The sequence below is a fragment of the Rattus rattus genome, chromosome 4, assembly GCF_011064425.1.
Source record: "Rattus rattus isolate New Zealand chromosome 4, Rrattus_CSIRO_v1, whole genome shotgun sequence".
Classification (NCBI taxonomy): domain Eukaryota; kingdom Metazoa; phylum Chordata; class Mammalia; order Rodentia; family Muridae; genus Rattus; species Rattus rattus.
In genome coordinates, this window is record NC_046157.1 from 22,116,239 (window position 1) to 22,136,274 (window position 20,036).

Here is a 20,036-nt window from a genome sequence, read left to right on the forward strand (position 1 = left end):
AATGTTTACTTGTTTTTGCTTTTTTTTTTAAGTCAGATTTCTCTTTGTTATAAGTAATTTCTTTTTATGTATCTTACTTGGATTTTACTTACACATATTTTCTTGACTAGGGTTTTGTCTACTCCTAATGGGATCTTGTTCAACTTTCTTTTTCTGCAATTTTTTCTCTGGGTTTGGTGTCAGATAACGCTGACTTTCCCAAATGTATTGGGAAGTATTGTAGCCTCTTTGTTTTGTAGATTAGTTTGTATAGAATTGATATTAGTTATTAATAAATCATGTCAATCTTAGATCAGTTAGATATTTGCCTTTATATTTTGATAATATTCAGGTTATCTTTTTCATCAAATGTTAATTCTATTTTGAAATATTACTCATTATCATAAGCCATTTTACTGTTCTTTATGACACATATAATATTACAGGAAGAAAATCTAATGGTTTTTCCTTTCTCTTTAAAGTTCAATGTGTCCTTTTAAAAATATATCATTATTTTGAGCTTAGAAATACTTTCTAATAAATCAGCATGCATTACAATGATTTTTAATAAAAATATAACAGTAACTCAACTTTTTATGTATTTGGGGTGACTGTTTTATTTGATATACTTTAATTAATGGTAATTTATTTTTATCTAGTCATGCTGATGGAACAATAAAATTTTGGGATGCTTCAGCAAGTAAGTTTTATATTTATCCCCATTCAACAAAAATATTTTGTTAATATTCATTGATAGTCATCTACACCTTTTAATTTGAATATTTGTCATTTTTGAAATATTTTATTATAATTATATTATAGTGCTTTGTTACAATATTTATTTTATGTATTTTAGAGCAGCTTAAAATATCTTTAATTATACTCAATAATACTAAATAAACAAGACTACAGGCACTCTTTCAGCAATTCTATCTTAAAAATAAAAACATGTTGCATCAGGAGAAGAACCAAGCCTTACAAGATTAACTGTTCTAGGAATTCCCTGTGTCCTACCTGTGTGGTGTTTGAGAAGTGTTTTGATTCCTCTGTTCTCAGCTTTCCTATCCCACTCTATAGTAGTCCATGAGAATCAAGAGAAATTATTTGATAACACTAAAAATTCTTTTTATTTTTTAAACAATTAATTTAAGGAATAACATATGTGGTCAATGTCCAAGGACCTGTAACCTCACCTAGGTCTTCATTATGCCCATCTATGTCACTCACAAAACATGTTCTTAAGAAAAGAGGAAGAAATGCACACATGTAAATACGTGTCAAACTAGAAAATTTCTAAATGTAGTATAATCAAATGCTATTTTAATCAGAAATGATAGAGATATATTTGGACCATTAAGTTTCAGAAAGATTACTTACATATTTACGTATTTGTTTATCTTTCAGAAAGGATACGTCTAGTATCCTATTTAGGTAGCCTATGCTGACCTCCATCTTTAGCCAATCACATTCTAGGATTGTGATTGTTCACTACCAACCCAGGTAGAAAGGGCATTTTAACTAACAACTAACATACATTTTGTTAAGTAGTTAAAACTTAGGTTAGTCAAAACTAGGAAGAGAAGAAGTTAGCAACAACTCGGAAGTTTCTGCGCTGGTGTAACCATGAAGCAGCAGTACTCTTGAAAATAAGGAATACAACAAAGGACATTGATATGACACAAAAGTCTATTTCAGCTTTTGCAGCTAGCTCAGTGATATTCTTTAAACCAGCAACAAAAATACCCAGGGCTCCAACTGCATATGTGGCAGAGAATAGCCTTGTGGGGGTACCAATGGAAGGGGAAGCCTTTGGTCCTGCCAAGGTTGAACCCCTAGTCCAGGGGAATATGCAGGGGGCAGTAAGGGGGATGGATGGGGGAATACCCATATGGGGGAGGGGGAAGAGGATGGGGAGCTTATGGACAGGAAACCGGGAAAGGGAATACCATTTGAAATGTAAGTAAAGAAATATATCTAATTAAAAAATCACTTTTTCCATTTACTCATATTTTGAGATTTTTAAAAACTAGAGTGGGCCTGGGTATTTCATGTTACTGACAATTTTTAAAAATTCAGGCCAAACGCAGGTAGTGGTGGCATAGGCCTTTAATCCCAGCATTCAGGAAGCAGAGGTAGGTGGTTCTTTGTGAGTTCAGGGCCAGCCTATAGATCGAGATCTAGGACTGCCAGAGCTACACAGAGAGATCACACTTCAAAAAACCAAAGCAAACAAAAAATCAGGCCACTTACTTTGTAGAATTATCTTGAGTTGGGCTGACCTCTTAAAGACCATTTATAAAACAAGAGTTCTTTTTTCGTAGGGCAAATTGTGTTTTTATTATGTTCTGAAGTGGAAACGGCTTTCCCAAAATAAATATTATTGAAAATCATTAATAAACCCAGTTTTAAAAGCTTATACTTGACCCTTTCTTAACTAAAAAAAAACCTAGATGAGATCTTTCCTAAATAATCTGTTGGGGAAAAAAAAACATCTAGAATATTGTATCAAGCTCTTATCCAAGAATTAAGAGGAATTATAGTGAAAAATCATGGTAGCATCTCACCTAGAAGAGGATTATTTCTTCCATTTTCATAGTTTCCATTGCTCATAAACATTTTTTCTCTATCTTCGTATAGTTCTCTCTTGATATGATTGTTAAGAGGGCACTTCACTGAGGGTTTACTATAAATTTAATTTGCCTTACTTGATTTGTATTCTCTTGGTTAAACAAATACATTGAAGAAACTTGAATGATGTCTAAGCATTAAAATCAAATTAGGAAATAACTGCATTTTATTATTTTATAGTGACACTGCAGATGTTGTACAAGCTAAAAACTTCAAAAGTATTTGAAAAGCAGAAGGTGGGAGATGGCAAACAGACGTGTGAGATTGTAGAAGAAGATCCCTTTGCTGTTCAGATGATTTACTGGTGTCCAGAGAGCAGAATATTTTGTGTATCTGGGGTCTCTGCATATGTCATAATTTATAAATTCAGCAGACATGAAATCACAACAGAAATAGTGGTAAGTTACTTCAGATTTGACTGTTCTATTTATAGTTCCTAAAAGAAAACAATTATGCATTTGAACCACTTGGATGGTTTTTAAGGCACCAAGAGTACAGTATATTGTTGAGGTTTGGTCTCATTGTCTACTGGAATGCCAAGTCCTGGAGTCTGCACATAGACTCAAGTGACCTTGCCCCAAAATTACTTCTGACTGGTAAATACAGATACCAACAGCCAATAGTTGGGAAAACCCTGCCCCCAGGTTATTTCTGAGATGCCAGTAGCTAATAGCTGGACAGAAGAGACATAGGTGGGGTTTGGGTTTCCTGGACTTAGGGTCAGAGGAGAACTAGGAGAGAGAGAAGGTGCATGAGGAAGAAGGAGAAGCTGCTATGGGTTAGGTGAGTCATAAAAACATGACCCTTGAGAGCCATGGCTGGAGAGTTAAGAGCAGCCCAGATGAAACATAGTAAGTAATAAGTAATAATTCAAGGTTATCTATAGGAAAGTAGATTCTAATAGCATCGAAGGTAGATATCTGTCTGGGTTTTGTGCTGTTTAAGGCTTATCATAAATATAAAGGTTGTGTGTGTCTTTCGTCTGGGAGCTAAATCGTCAAAGGTAGGGAAGAAACCCCAGGTTGGGATTAAATAACTTCTTAAACTATATAAATTCATATTTAATATAATCTGTAGTATTTTAAATTGTTACTTAATATATTAAAAAGTGGTTTGTTTTAAAATGAAACATTCTCTAAATTCAATGTCAAAATGAATTTGCTACTTTAAATTCTCTACAAATTGAACACCACATTGTTATCTGTTGTTATGTCTTTGTATCTCTTCAGTTTTGCACCTACCTGACTAAACTGAGTCAATTGCTCCTAAATATTGTCAATATAATATCAGCAGCATTATTTTACCTATAAAGAAAAAATATTTATTATAATATGTAACACATTTAAAATAGTACTACATATTACATGCCTAAGCAAGTCTATGCATATATGCATAAGTGCATTTAATTAGATAGTGTAGAGTTTTGCTTTCTGTATAAGTGTCAAATTAGTGTAGCTTTGTCCTTCTTAAACATTTGACTTGTTTTTCTTTTTGTTTTCTTGTTAATAAGCTGCCATAAATGATTATTTCTCAACTATAATAAAATTACTCTCAATAGCTTTTTTATGGAGCAGCATTTTATATGGTTAAAAATAATTATAACATTCCCTTACCACCATTATCTTACCTTTACATGAAATTCTGATCATAGAAAACGATGGTGTTACTGTGGCATCGGCTACATCTACGTTAATATGCCTATAATTTCTCTATTCTGTTCTACATATTTACCCTATTTTACCAGGATATTAAGATTATCTCATATAGACTCTTTTGGGTGTGTGTTTTTACTTCAACTAAAATAATGTCATTCTTTTAGAGTATATTGAAAGCTTAAGGCTTGAGGTCACAGGTACTTAAGTTTCAACCCTAACTTTACCTCTGATTACCTGTGTGTGTGGCTCTGAGCAATTAATAGGGAGTAACAGAGTCTGGGAACAATTTATACTCATACCTATATAAATGTAAAAAAGTAGAAAGCAGAGAATAAAAGCTAAGGAAAATACTCATGCTCTGTATATCAGGTGTTTATCATGATGTCACAGCAGCATCAGCACTGAGTAGTAAGTACTCAATAGCTCAGTAACCAGGTTGTTGCTGGCAGGGGCTTCTAGTAGTTTAAAGATAATTATTATAATAGTAAGTTTGGTAATATTGCTATGTTCACACCATATGAATATTACTATAATATCAGCATACTCATATACTGTAAATTAAACACTATTTATAAATATAAACATATCCATTTTAATTTCCTTCATTGGAGTAACTGTCAATTTCTTCTTTTATTTTAATCATCCACTAAATTATAGTTTATTGTAAGAAACTGTCCTAGGGTTTTTCTTACTATGATAAAGCACCATGACCAAAAGCAACTTGGAGAGGAAATTATTTATTTCATTCATACTTCCAGATGTTCTAAACCACCAGAGGTCGTGGCAGGAACTCAAGCAGTGTGGGACCTCAGGCAGGGTGTGGACCTGGAGGCTAGAACTGACTAGACACGGTGGAGGCTCCCCCAGGCTTCTTCATCCTCCTTCCTATACAACCCAAATCCATCTGCCCAAGATGACTCCACCCACAGTGGGGCTCCCCCAAATCAATCACTAAGAAAATGACCCACAGGTTTGTCTACAGTGCCACTCTATTTGGGGACATTTTCCCAATTGAGAGTCCCTCTTTCAAAATGACTTTAGCTTGTATCAAGTTTACAAAACCAGCTTGAGAAAGCAATACTCATTCCATAACAATTTCCGCCACGTAAATATGAAGTGAAAGTGAATATCAGGATGTCGTGTCAGACACCTGTAAGCTCTGCACTCTGGAGGTAGAGAAAGGCAGATGACTGTGGGTTCCAGACCAGCCTGGTCCGCAAAATGAGCAGGACAGCCAGAGCTACACAGAGAAACTCTATCTCAAACCCGCCCACACAAAAAAAAATTTTTACTAATAGTAAAAAAAATAGTACTTTTTTTTCTTAGTTTTGAGGAATTAAAAGTTATGGGGTTTTGGATATTTTGGGGTTTTTTTTGTTTTCATTTTTTGGTAATTGTCACTAAATAGTCCATATAATTCATTACTTAGTTCAGATTGAAAAATTTGAGAAGCATTTATATAACAACCTAGATATATTAACGTACCTATTAATATTATTGTTATTATTAATTAGACTAAATTAAAACAACCTTTTTAAGTCATTAGAGGTACGACTTCAGTGCGATGTTGAAGACATTATTACTCCTGAGCCAGAAACAAGTCCTCCATTTCCAGATCTCTCCTCTCAACTTCCTTCTTCAAGGAGTCTTTCTGGAAGCACTAATACTGTGTCTAGTGAAGGCGTGACGAAGGACAGCATCCCGTGCCTCAGGTAAGAACGGCTGCCAGGTGACGAAGCACACTCGTCAGCTCCTTACAGAGTTCTTGCACAATGGGACAGGCAAAGTTACTGATTCCTTGTTAGAGGAGTCAGGAGAGCATGCTTTTCCTTGAATAACCTTCCCCCAAAAGGCACAGTATTTTCATACTTTATTTGCCTATTTATATTTTTCCCCAAAAGGATTCTAAAATAAACATGGCTTTGAAACAATGAGAAGTTTAACAAGGCAAACCCTAATCTTTTTTCCTAATTAATGATTATAGTTAAACACTTTATTCAATGTGTCAAGGTTACATTTAACAACACAATAAAAAGCTTAGCATGTAAACCTCACAGGCAAATTTATCTTGCTTCTATGCCTTTCATCCTATAAGGTTTATAAATTATTACTTTTGTGTGCAGTCATATATAATTCTTTCTAGTGTTCAATATTTGGAGAATTTAGCCTAAGAAAGAGTTCTTTTCTAAAACAATATATGTATCTATTACTTAAAGAATTCTAGACAGATTGTTCTCTAATTTCATATGCAAATTTGTATAGAGACTTTAGAGATAAGTTTTCAAAGGCAAAAGCTATATAATTAGCAGCAATGCATAATTTCTCTAATTTTTTAAAAGATTTTCAAATCAGAAGAATATACGTGAATTAATTGGGGGAAAATCTACAAGCAAAAAATTTATTAAATTTTAGCTAGTCAAAAGCTCTTATAAGTTCATATTTATATTTTGTGTGCATGTACACACACACACACACACACTATGCTGTACATGTGACAGTCAGAGGACAACCTATAAGAAGCTTTTCTCTCCTTGCACCTTGTGAGTCCTGAGAATGAAGCTCAGTTCAATGGCAGTACCTTTACCTGCTAAGCTACTGTGCCAACCCATTTATATTTTAATTTTTTATTATGAGTTTTGTTTATTTAACTGAGTTCAAAGAATGTGAAAACCAATAAAAACACTGGAACATTTAAAATATCACTACAGACCCATTTGGTGTTTGAAAAACAGCAACAACAGCCTATCATTAGCACACGTCTTCTAACTGCTTAGTTGTTTATAAAACAGAGAAGAATTGAGGATAGGGAGGATGGAGAAAAACAAGGGAAATAAAGGTCTGCTTGGCATCAAGAATTAGTGAAGTATAAAAGGCTTGAATTGACAAATACTGAGGTAAATCTCAAGGATTGTTAAAAACCAAAAGAAAAATCTGCATAGTCATATATCGTGTGCTCAATGCCCAGAGCTCAAATACACACAAAAAGTCTAAATATTATTCTATTAATTAAATTACACTGTGGATGGTTTCTTCAGTTGCATAAAATCCATGCTTCATAAAATCTTGGCATTTGTCCTTTTGTTTACCTGAAGTTGGACACTTTTATATACATTTGTTGGTAAATAAGCATTTCAGCTAGCTAATTCTCTATTTTTAGAAGTATTACAATTATTTTCAATATATACATATTTGTACAGTTATTTTTATTTATATTTTATGTGCTTAATAAGTATCATTGGCCTTGTTAAGAGAATGATAATTAAAGAAAAAACTTGAAATAAGAGAGTTAAATAATATATGGTGGAAGAAAATTCTAGGCAAAAAGAATAGCTATAGCAATGGACTTGAAGTCCTTGTCTTGCTAAGGAAAATAATTAGGCCAATGCACCTAGAGCTCAGTCAGAAAAGTGTCTTGATAATAAGAATTGAATTAGAGAAAGGATTGAAGGGGCTGAAGGTGTTTGCAACCCCATTAGAACAACAATACCAACCAACCAGAGCTCCCAGGGACTAAACCACGACCCAAAGAGTACACATGGGCTGTCCCATTGCTCCAGCTGAATATGTAGCAGAGGATGGCCTTGTTGGGCACCAATGAGAGGAGAAGTCCTGGGTCTTGCCAAGGCTGGACCCTCCAGTGTAGGGGAATGTCAGGTGGGGAGGTGGGAAGGGGAGGTGGTTGGAGAAGGGAACACTCCTCCTTATAGAAGAAGGGGGAGGAGGATGGGATAGGGGGCTTATAGACAGGAAACCAGGAAAGGGAATAGCATTTGAAATGTAAATAAACAATATCCAATAGAAAGTAAAATATAGAAAGGCCTGGATTCAGATCCAAGAACCACTGAAAACATCTAAAAAAAACATATTTACCATTTAAAAGTTCTCACCATTGACTGACCTTTGTCTGGCAATCAGTCATGTTTTCATTTTATTATGTGTGCTATATGCTTGTAGCATTGGCTTTTAATCATGAAATGAATGAATTCCTGGAATATCAAAAAAAAGTGTAGTAAGTGATGTGTAAGTATGTGTGTTTATATAAATTTAAAAATAAAAAGTGTGAAGGCCGAAAATAAAAAAAAAAAAAGAATTGGTGTAATATAGATGATAGAGGCCTAATAATAGAGCATTATAAGAGCCTTACCATTGATTTCAAGTGGAAAGTGGGAGTCATTATAATGTTTTGATTAGAAAATAACATGGTTGGGCTTAAATTTTAAGTAGATCAGTTCAATGAGTTGAACATGAGTTTGTGAATGGAGCGAAGAATAGAAACTAGAGACCAGTTATGAGGCTATTAAAGTGATCAAGAGTAAATAAAGGGACAATTTATCTATTATTTCAAATAAAACATCTGTTTTATACATTTAATTTTAATTAAAATAACCAATGACATTTATAACATCACTAAATTCCTAGTATTGCATCTGATGTACACTCAATTTCAAAAGCTGTTATTTTTTTGAAATTTAAATTTAAAGAGGACAGCCTGTTTTAATTTGGTAGTTCTAAGATCATAGCAGCAGAGAAGTAAAGAATACTTAGGATCTACTTATATTGATAGCGTTTCATGACCAACTGACTAATAGAAGAGTACAGTAGTGAGAGCTGACTGTAAAGTTTCTCTGTACAGCCAGAAGTAAAGGAGGGTTGTCAGAACAAAAGATCCAGGTAGAGTAGATTCAGAGAAAAAGTAAGAACTAGTAAAGGATATGTCGAACAATTTGTCGAGTGTTAATTTATTGATCACGGTCCTAGTTTGATTTCTGTTGATTTGATAAAACACCTACTCAAAGTAATTTTGGAGGAGGGGTTCAGATGGTTTATAAGTTATGACCCGCCACTAAAGGGAAGCCAAGGCGAGAACCCAAGGCAGAAGCTGATACAGAGACTATGGAGGAACGATACTGGATTGCTTCCTCTGGCTTGCCTTGCTACCTTTTTAAAAACACCCCAGCCTCACCTCCCCCAAGATAGCTCTGCCTGCAGTGAGCTTGACCCTTCCTATATCACTCGCAATTGAGAAAGCACCCCACAGATATGACCGTGGGCCAATCTAATGGAGAAAATCCCCCAATTGGAATCCCTCTGTCCAGATATATCTAGGTTTGTGTCAGGTTGCCAAACATATATAACTATATAACAGTCATTCTTTTTATTGCAAGTATGTAGAAAGTATCATTTACCGTAAAGCACTGTCCTAAAATAAGAAAATGTTTGATAGTTAAGGTTGTAAAATTGACTAAAAAATTACTGAGCGAGTATTTGTCGCTTGGTACATCAAGAGGATGACAAAGCATCGCCTATCCACACGCTTGCCCCCACGTTATATATTTTTGAAGCACGGTTTGATGTCACTTCTGAAGATGCATAAGTATGCTATAGATGTACGGGATAGAATAACGTTTCCTCTTTCTTCTAGTGTTAAAACACGGCCAGTGCGCATGCCGCCGGGCTATCAAGCGGATCTTGTTATTCAGTTGGTGTGGGTAGATGGCGAGCCGCCTCAGCAGATCACCAGCCTCGCTGTGAGCTCAGCATACGGAATGTAAGTGACGAGCTAGCTTTCTGGTTGGTATCCCCTAATTTTAAATAGTTTGTAAATGCCTCGTTTAAAATATTACATCCTAAAAACTATGCTAATCCCTTAGCTCAATTTTTATTAAATTGACCATAATATGATCAAGTCACAATTTTATTTTTTGTTTTCTTTTCCTTGGTTTCATATTAGTGGTAATGTCCCTATTTTGGATTTTTATTTTTGGATTGATTTGGATTTTATTTTTCTTTTCCCATTATGTTTCATTTTGGTTGCTTTCTTTTGACCTGTCTTATTGTAGAATTCACTTCAACTTTGTCTAATGTGATAGTAGATTTACCAGTTGAGTTTGGTTTAATGATACTTGCAAATAGAGCAAGTTCTAGATTACTGATGATAACTGACTCTTATCAGTGGTACAAAATAAATTATTCCCAATTCAAATGGGAAGAGTAAGAACACAGAAAAGAAAGGATTAGATCAAAGCAAGTCTTTGTCCAATAAAGAAAACATTGATTTCCACAGCTCTGTATTCAACACCTAGAATATTCAGAGGGCTAGGGATTCTCAAGCACTTTGAGTTAGAAATCCCAAGTATAAGGACTCAGCATAGAGAAGTATGGAGACTTTGCATCCGCCTAGAGCTGCCCATAGGAGACTTTCTTGGCATCTTTGTTTGGTGGTTTTCACCTGATGCTTCATCTTGACTCTCACAGATTCTTGTATCAGCCTGTTAGGTAATTATAGAGACTTGGAATGGCCTGACACTTGGCTCTCTGGGCTTCCTTTCTGTCATCTTGGTGGAAGCCTCTATGACTCTGTAACTCTTGCACACTGATGTCTTCAAAAACAGCACTGTTGACCAACAAGATCTGCTCTCATTGAGTTTTATTTGGGCCCACTTCAACCATGCCTGCAACAGTCTTTGCTTGTCTTTCCAGCTAAATTTATCCCATGCTCTTAGATTACATTACTATCTTTCTTTTCTGAAAAGGTTCTGTCATGTAACTCTTTGAAGCTAATTTATTCTTCTGATTTATACCACTATACCTTGAAGCCTATAACAAATTAGGGTCTTAAGAATTCCTGAGTTACTGCCAAGGTATCTTTTATATGATTTTGGTAGCAAGCACTCTGCTTTTAAAAAAAAAGTTATTTTATGTGCAAGGGTGTTTTGCCTACATGTACATCTATACACTATATTTATACAGTTCAGCAGAAGACAGGAAACGTTGGGTCCTCTAGAACTAGTGTTTCTGACAGTTTTTCTTCATCCTATTCACTGATGCTGAGAACTGAATCTGAGTTCTTTGTAAGAGCAGCAGGTGTTTGTTCTTAACCATTAAGCTTCTCTCCAGCCCTGACTTGGTTTCTTTTATATATAACAATCTCTCGAGCAAGTAAATCTGAATGAGCTGCGGCATTTCTATCAAAACTCCATTTTCTGAATCTCCCTGCTCTTTCATAGTTTACTCCAAATTCTTATTTTGAAATTGGTTAAAAGCACCCATTGCCACTGCCTTCTTGATTTTCTGCCTTTAAACTGTCCAAAATACAAACCTTCATCTTTAAGTTCGTCGCTATCATCATGAGTTTTCTGCAAAGTCTCATGAGAATAGGAAAAGAGCATGGAAATAATACATACAAATACATGTAAAGTATTTGCCACAGCATGACAGAAATAACCTCTCATCTGCTTCCCAACAGAGCCCTCATTTCTGTGTGAAACCTCATCAGTATCATTTTTATTATTGTTGTTTTATAGTTTGTTCTGATATTCTAGACTTTCAATTTTTTCTACTCTTGATATCTTCAATCATGCATGTGATGAAATATGATCACATCCACTCCCCCATTTTACTCCTCAAACACTATATATTCTCAACATGTCCACTTCCCAGTTTCCTCTTTTATTATGTTTTTATCACCATTATTATCATTTTGATAACCCACTAAATGTGATTGGTTCTATCTATATGTACATGATGGGACCATTCACTGCCATTCTAGACTTTTGAGCTTTTTGGTTAAAGTCACACCGAGGTATTTTATATTATATTTATATTATTTTATATTATTTGGGACTATTATAAAGGGTGTCGTTTCCCTAATTTCTTTCTCGGCTTGTTTCTCTTTGGTGTAGAGGAAGGCTACTTGATTTACTTGAGTTAATTTTATCCCCAGCCATTTTGCTGAAGGTGTTTATCAGGTTTAATAGTTCTCTGGTGGAACTTTTGGGATCACTTAAATATACTATCATATCATCTGCAAATAGTGATATTTTGACTTCTTCTTTTCCAATCTGTATCCCTTTGGTCTCCTTTTGTTGTCCGATTACTCTAGCTAGAACTTCAAGAACTATATTGAATAAGTAGGGAGAGAGTGGGCAGCCTTGTCTAGTCCCTGATTTTAGTGGGATTGCTTCAAGTTTCTCTTCATTTAGTTTAATATTAGCTACTGGTTTGCAGTATATGGCTTTTACTATGTTTAGGTATGGGCCTTGAATTTCTGTTCTTTCCAGGACTTTTATCATGAAGGGGTGTTGAATTTTGTTAAATGCTTTCTCAGTATCTAATGAAATGATCATGTGGTTTTGTTCTTTCAGTTTGTTTATATAGTGGATTATGTTGATGGTTTTCCATATATTAAACCATCCCTGCATACCTAGGATGAAGCCTACTTGATCATGATGGATGATTGTTTTGATGTGTTCTTGGATTCGGTTTCCAAGAATTTTATTGAGTATTTTTGCGTCGATATTCATAAGGGAAATTGGTCTGAAATTCTCTTTCTTTGTTGGTCTTTGTGTGGTTTAGGTATAAGAGTAGTTGTGGCTTCATAGAAGGAATTTGATAGCGCTCCATCTGTTTCAATTTTGTGGAATAGTTTGGATAGTATTGGTATGAGGTCTGCTATGAAGGTCTGATAGAATTCTGCACTGAACCCATCTGGACCTGGGCTCTTTTTGGTTGGGAGAACTTTAATGACTGCTTCTATTTCTTTAGGATTTATGGGGTTGTGTAAATGGTTTATCTGTTCCTGATTTAACTTTGGTACCTGGTATCTGTCTAGGAAATTGTCCATTTCCTCCAGATTTTCAAGTTTTCTTTAATATAGGCTTTTGTAGCAGGATCTGATGATTTTTTGAATTTCCTCTGATTCTGTAGTTATGTCTCCGTTTTCATTTCTGATTTTGTTAATTTGGACACACATTCTGTGTCTTCTCATTAGTCTAGGTAAGGGTTTATCTATCTTGTTGATTTTCTCAAAGAACCAGCTTTTGGTTCTGTTGATTCTTTGTATGGTCCTTTTTGTTTCTACTTGGTTGATTTCAGCTCTGAGTTTGATTATTTCCTGCCTTCTACTCCTCCTGGGGTGTTTGCTTCTTTTTGTTCTAGAGCTTTTAGGTGTGCTGTCAAGCTGTTGATATATGCTCCCTCCTGTTTCTTTCTGCAGGCACTCAGAGCTATGAGTTTTCCTCTTAGCACAGCTTTCATTGTGTACCATAAGTTTGGGTGTTTTGTACCTTCATTTTCATTAAATTCTAAGAAGTCTTTAATTTCTTTCTTTATTTCTTCCTTGACCAGGTTATCATTGAGTACAGCATTGTTCAATTTCCATGTATATGTGGACATTCTTCCCTTATTGTTATTGAAGACCAGCTTTAGCCTGTGGTGGTCTGATAGGACACATGGGATTATTCTATCTTTCTGTATCTATTGAGGCCTGTTTTATGACCAATTATATGGTCAATTTTGGTGAAAGTACCATGAGGTGGTGAGAAGAAGGTATATCCTTTTGTTTTAGGATAGAATGTTCTATAAATATCTGTTAAGTCCATTTGGTTCATGACTTCTCTTAGTCTATGTGTCAGTTTAATTTCTGTTACCATGATCTGTCCATTGATGAGTGTGGGGTGTTGAAATCTCCTACTATAATTGTGTGAGGTACAATGTGTGCTTTGAGCTTTAGTAAGGTTCCTTTTATGTATGTAGGTCCCCTTGTATTTGGAACATAGATATTTAGGATTGAGAGTTCATCTTGGTGGATTTTTCCTTTGATGAATATGAAGTGTCCTTCCTTATCTTTTTTGATGACTTTTGGTTGAAATCGATTTTATTCGATATTACAATGGCTACTCTAGCTTGCTTCTTCAGACCATTTGCTTGGAAAGTTGTTTTCTAGCCTTTCACTCTGAGGTGTGTTTCCTGTAGGCAGCAGAATGTGTATCCAGTTTGTTAACATATAGCTTTTTATTGGGGAATTGAGTCCATTGATGTTGAGAGATATTAAATAATAGTGATTGTGACTTCCTGTTATATTCATATTTGGATGTGAGATTATATTTGTGTGCTTTTCTTCTCTCTCTCTCTCTCTCTCTCTCTCTCTCTCTCTTTGTTGTTGTTGTTGTTGCCAAGACCATTAGTTTCTTGCTTCTTCTAGGGTATAGCTTGCCTCCTTATGTTGGGCTTTACAATTTATTATCCTTTGTAGGGCTGGATTTGTAGAAAGATATTGTGTAAATTTGGTTTTATCATAGAATATCTTGGTTTCTCCATCTATGTTAATTGAGAATTTTGCTGGATACAGTAACATAACCTGGGCTGGCATTTGTGTTCTCTTAAAGTCTGTATGACATCTGTCCAGGATCTCCTGGTTTTCATAGTCTCTGGTGAGAAGTCTGGTGTAATTCTGATAGGTCTGCCGTTATATGTTACTTGACCTTTTTTCCTTACTGCTTTTAATATTCTTTCTTTGTTTTGTGCATTTGGTGTTTTGACTATTATGTTACAGGAGGAGTTTCTTTTCTGGTCCAATCTATTTGGAGTTCTGAAGTTCTTGTGTGTTTATGGGCATCTGTTCATTTAGGTTAGGGAAGTTTTCTTCTATGATTTTGTTGAAATTTACTGGTCCTTTGAGCTGGGAGTCTTCACTCTCTTCTATACTTATTATCCTTAGGTTTGATCTTCTCATTGAGTACTGGATTTCCTGTATGTTTTGGACCAGTAGCTTTTTCCATTTTCCATTATCATTGACAGTTGTGTCGATGATTTCTATGGAATCTTCTGCTCCTGAGATTCTCTCTTCTATCTCTTGTATTCTGTTGGTGAAGCTCGTATCTACCACTCTTTGTCTCTTCCTTTGGTTTTCTATATCTAGGGTTGTTTCCCTGTTCTTTCTTGATTGCTTCTATTTCCATTTTTAATTCCTTCAACTGTTTGATTGTGTTTTCCTGGAATTCTTTCAGGGATTTTTGTGATTCCTCTCTATAGGCTTCTACTTGTTTATTTATGTTTTCCTGCTTTTCTCTAAGGGAGTTCTTCATGTTTTTCTTGAAGTCCTCCAGCATCATGATCAAATATGATTTTAAATCTAGATCTTGCTTTTCTTGTGTGTTTGGATATTCAGTGTTTGTTTTGGTGGAGAATTGGGCTCCGATGATGCCATGCAGTCTTGGTTTCTGTTGCTTGGGTTCCTGCGCTTGCCTCTCACCATCAGATTATCTCTGGTGTTACTTTGTTCTGCTATTTCTGACAGTGGCTAGACTGTCCTATAAGCCTGTGTGTCAGGAGTGCTGTAGACCTGTTTTCCTGTTTTCTTTCAGCCAGTTATGGGAACAGAGTGTTCTGCTTTCGGGCATGTAGTCTTTCCTGTCTACTGGTCTTCAGCTGTTCCTGTGGGCGTGTGTCCTGAGTTTACCAGGCAGGTCACTTGGAGCAGAAAAGTTGGTCTTACCTGTGGTCCTGGGCCTAAAGTTGCTCCTGGGGGGCTGCGTTTGAGCTCTCTGTGAGGGCGGTAACCAGAAGGGTCTGCCCCACCTTTTCCAGGCCCCTGTGCTCAGGGGTCCCAGATGGCATTAGGTGTTTTCCTCTGGAGTCAGAAATGTGGGCAGAGTGTAGTCTCTTCTGGCTTCCCAGGTGTGTCTGCCCCTCTGAAGATTTAGCTCTCCCTCCCACAGGATTTGGGTGCAGGGAGCTGTTGACTGGGTCCCTTCAGATCCAGGCGGTGTCTGGACCGCAGGGGACCTACCACTTGAGTGCCCCTATCTTCCTGTTCCCAGAGGCCTTATACAGTGTCCTCTTGGGCCAGGGATGTGGGCAGGGGTGGGCAATGTTGGTGGTCTCTGCTGCTCTGCAGTCTCAGGAGTGCCCACCTGTCTGGGCAGTGAGCTCTCACTCCCACGGGGTTTGGGAGCAGGGAGCTGTGGGCCAGGATCAGTTCAGTGTATGTATGTATATATATATATATATATATATGTATATATATATATATATGCAGATATATATATCTGTGTGTGTGAGATTATCATGCTACATACATAAATACACATACAGTCATGACTTCCAATGGTAAGACTTCTGATTTCTTAAATTTGTGAATATGTGAAAATGTTATCTATCATAAGTACTATTTTAAATATTGAGTTTTTATCTTTTTGTAAATGAACAGCATATAGTACTTCTCTAAATGTTGGGCCATAGTGGATAGCCACTCCTAGTCAGCCACACTACTATGAAGGTGAACAATGGATACTTTTTATGCCCCATGTAGCAAATTGCTGGTTAAGTGTAGATCTCTTCCTTTCCCATGCTCCTGAATCCATGGCAAGCACCATTCTAATCATTTATGTACTTTTTTGACATTACAAATGTGAATGAAATCATATAGTGTTAGTCTTTCTATGTCTTTCTTCTTTCTCATAGCATAATATCTTCCAATTCCAATGCCACTATAAATCTCAGAATTTCCTTCCTTTTTGAGGTAAATCTGTTGTATGTCTATGTAGTTTCTTCATGCATTCATCTATCAGCAGACACGTAAGACATTGAGTTGAGGGATGCAGATAGCTTTTCAAGCTACTGGTTTTATTCACTTTAGATAGAGACTGAGAAATGAGATCACTGGGACATATAATAGTTCTATTTTAAATGTTCTTTGAGCAGCCCGCATATCATCTTACATGATGGCTGCATGGGTTTACATTTCCACCAGTGATACAAAGAGCTCCATTCCTTTTTTTTTTTCCCTGATGCATTTCTCTTGCTGATGACAGCAATCTTGTCAGTTGTAAGGTGATATCTCATTGTGGTCATTATCTGTATTTCCTTTAATAATGATATTGAGTGTATTATGAACTAGTTTCCAGTGTTATTTCCTCCTTGAAAAACATCTACTCTGGTTATTTGCCAAATTGAAAATAATTTTCCCATTTACAAACAGTATTTTCACTGTGGATTTGTATGAGTGGCTTATATATTTATTTTAAATATTAATTATATTAGATACATATTTTCAAAACATTTATTCTAATTCTTTAGGTTGCCTTTTATTTCTGCCGCTGATGTCTTTTTTCTGTGCAAAAGCTTCTCAGTTTGACTCCCACATATTTGTGCTGTTTGTGTTTTACTTGTCATATTTTTAAAAACATTGCTATTAATAGTGAGAAGGAAATTCTTCCCTGTAGTATTAGGTAGGCACTTTATGATTTTAGGACTTACACTTTAGTCTTTAACTTACTTCAAATGAACTCCAGTGAATAGCTTAAGATAAAGGCATTCATTCTTTTAAGTGTGAATACATAGCTATTTTGTTTGTCTGTTTAGATTTACTTACTTATGAGTACACTGTCATTCTTCAGACACGCCAGAAGAGAGCATAGATCCCATTACAGATGGTTGTGAGCCACCATGTGGTTACTGGGAAATGAACTCGGGACCTCTGGTAGAGCAGTCAAAGCTCTTAACCACTGAGCCATCTCTCCAGCCTGAATATATAGTTTTTAGCACCTGTCACTTCCTCCATCTTGTATTCTTAGTTCCTGTGCCAAGGATTAGTTGACTACATGTCTGTGGACTTATCTTTGTGCTATCAATTTTGTTTTAATGTTCCATGTATCTATTTTACCATAAGATCACAGTATTTAAATAACTATAACTTTGCAATATACTTTGAAACAAGGTCTTGTAATATCTGTAGCTTTGCTCATCTTTAGCAAGCATAGTTTGACTAACTCGAGCCTATAATGGTTCCATACAAATTTTAAGTAGAAATTTTACTGTGGGATTTTCTCCTTTTGGCTGTTAAATAAAAAATCCCATTGATAATAAAAATACCATCTATCAGTGGACACAAGTTGTTTGTATTCCTGTTGTGAACAGCAATGCATTGAGTACAGGATCACACATTTTCCAAGATGCTGATTTTGTTGACTTCACATACAAACCCAGACATGAGGTCACCACATCACGTAGACCTATTTTAAGTTTTTGAAACTTAAATTTTGTGCAGGCTACCCATGTTGTCTTTTAATTCTGTTTCCATGGAATTGCGTTTCAGCCCATGAGTTTTAATGTACTGATGTTTTTAGACTCAACATGAGGATTTTGTGGGCAGCATTTATAGCCAGGTAGAATATAGTCAGTCTTGATAATTTTTTAAATTAATTTATTTATTCACTTTATATCCTGATAACTGTACCCCCTTCTGGTCCCCTCCACTGGCCCTCCCTCTCCTTCTCCTCTGAGAGAGTGGAGTGCCCCCAACTCCCGGGTATCCCTACACCCTGGCCTATCAATTCTCTGCAGGGTTAGGCACTGCTTCTCTCACGGAGGCCAGACAGGACAGCTGAGTTGGGGGAATGTATTCTACAGACATGCTACAGCTGATATTTACTTAATCTTCAGGTGACCAAAATGCCCACCTAGGAAAGCTACTTTCATTAATCAGTTAAAAAGTTAGCCAAATCTATTTGTCTTTTAATACACAGAAGAAAATAAGGAACAAAGATGAATTGAATTTTTTGTAAATCAAGCTGCATTTTTATATGATATCAAACCCTAGATATATGCCAAGTGTGTTGGTGTACACTTTGTCTCCTGAGAGACAAATTCTGACAATTACAGTTCAAGGAGGGCCTGACTACATAGCAAATCCCTGTTTTGTTGTTTGTTACTTAAAGCCACAGGAAGGAAAGGATTAGACAAAGGGTAAAAGAAAACAATTAATTTGAAACATATTTTGTTTGCATCTTATTTGCAAAAGACACTTCAATGTTTAGCTAAGCATCTGGGTCGATTTAGTATTCTATTTCTTGACCTACGTGCCCTTTGCACTGGAAAAAGGATTATGTGATTCTTCTGTAAAACTATAAAGTCAAGTTAAATACTGTGCTACTAATCACAGCTTAAATGACAAACTTGTCATGAAGCATGGCTGCAGGCCAGCTCTAATTTTTGCAGTAATCAGTCATGTTTAATATGTTCTACTCAATCTCTCCATTGTGCAGTGGGCTTGTTTCCTGACTGTAAAACACGAATCACTATCTGATGTCTCCGATGTTAGATTATTTTCCAGTAATCTTATATGTAACTTTAAGATTAAAATAACCATGCATATGATACATTCTAGTTCTGTGTTTCTCCTCCTCTAGAGTTGCATTTGGAAACTGCACGGGATTGGTTGTGGTGGATTTCATCCAGAAGACAGTACTGTTAAGCATGGGGACCATTGACCTCTATAGATCAAGTGACCTGTACCAGCGACAGCCCCGGTCTCCTCGAAAAAACAGGCAGTTCATTGCAGGTAGGGAACAAAGGAGATGGGTTCTGAGCTTGATTTGTTTCACTTTTTTTTTCCAGATGGTCTTTCTTGTGTGATGCCATTCAAATGCATGCTAATACTGACTCAACATGCAAATAAGTGAATTGAGAAGAAACAGCAAAAAGTCTTTAAACAGGCATGAGTGGTGTTTAAAGTTCAGTTTGCTGTTGAAGTTAGGAAATATCCTAGGTTTCTTAGATTGGATTCCTAAAAAACAAACAACCACCCAAAACTAATAATAATAATAATAATAATAATAATAATAATAATAATAATAACAATAACAATAACAATAATAATAATCTGGTATGATAATTGGGACTCTGGATGGAAGTTCTTTAAAATTCTTGGACTACACAGATTAATTATTCTCTAATATGGTTAGCCCCTTTCAAATACATTTAAGGTCATTAGTCCCTTTTCATTTTTTAAGTTAACTATATTGTGGCCATCATCTATTCTTTACTGATGATGGCTAAAATAGACATATGTTTATAAACATAATAAATACCATTCCCTGACATTTAGGTGCTATGAAACATGGCACTTTTCTTAGCAGGACAAGCAAATCAATTTAGCTACAACAGAAAAGAAATCTGAGTTTTAATTAGGATATGGCAACAAGTTTTGATAGT

General features: G+C 35.8%; 1 protein-coding gene across 1 annotated transcript in view; it reads left to right on the forward strand.

Annotated features, from left to right (window-relative positions):
• Nucleotides 1-20,036, forward strand: part of Stxbp5l (syntaxin binding protein 5 like) — a 171,706-nt gene that overhangs the window by 77,394 nt on the left and 74,276 nt on the right. The window contains exons 10-14 of the mRNA XM_032899379.1: nucleotides 639-679; nucleotides 2,788-3,005; nucleotides 5,802-5,974; nucleotides 9,685-9,810; nucleotides 19,232-19,383. Coding sequence (XP_032755270.1) covers nucleotides 639-679; nucleotides 2,788-3,005; nucleotides 5,802-5,974; nucleotides 9,685-9,810; nucleotides 19,232-19,383 — 710 coding nt within the window. The remainder of the gene's footprint in view (nucleotides 1-638; nucleotides 680-2,787; nucleotides 3,006-5,801; nucleotides 5,975-9,684; nucleotides 9,811-19,231; nucleotides 19,384-20,036) is intronic.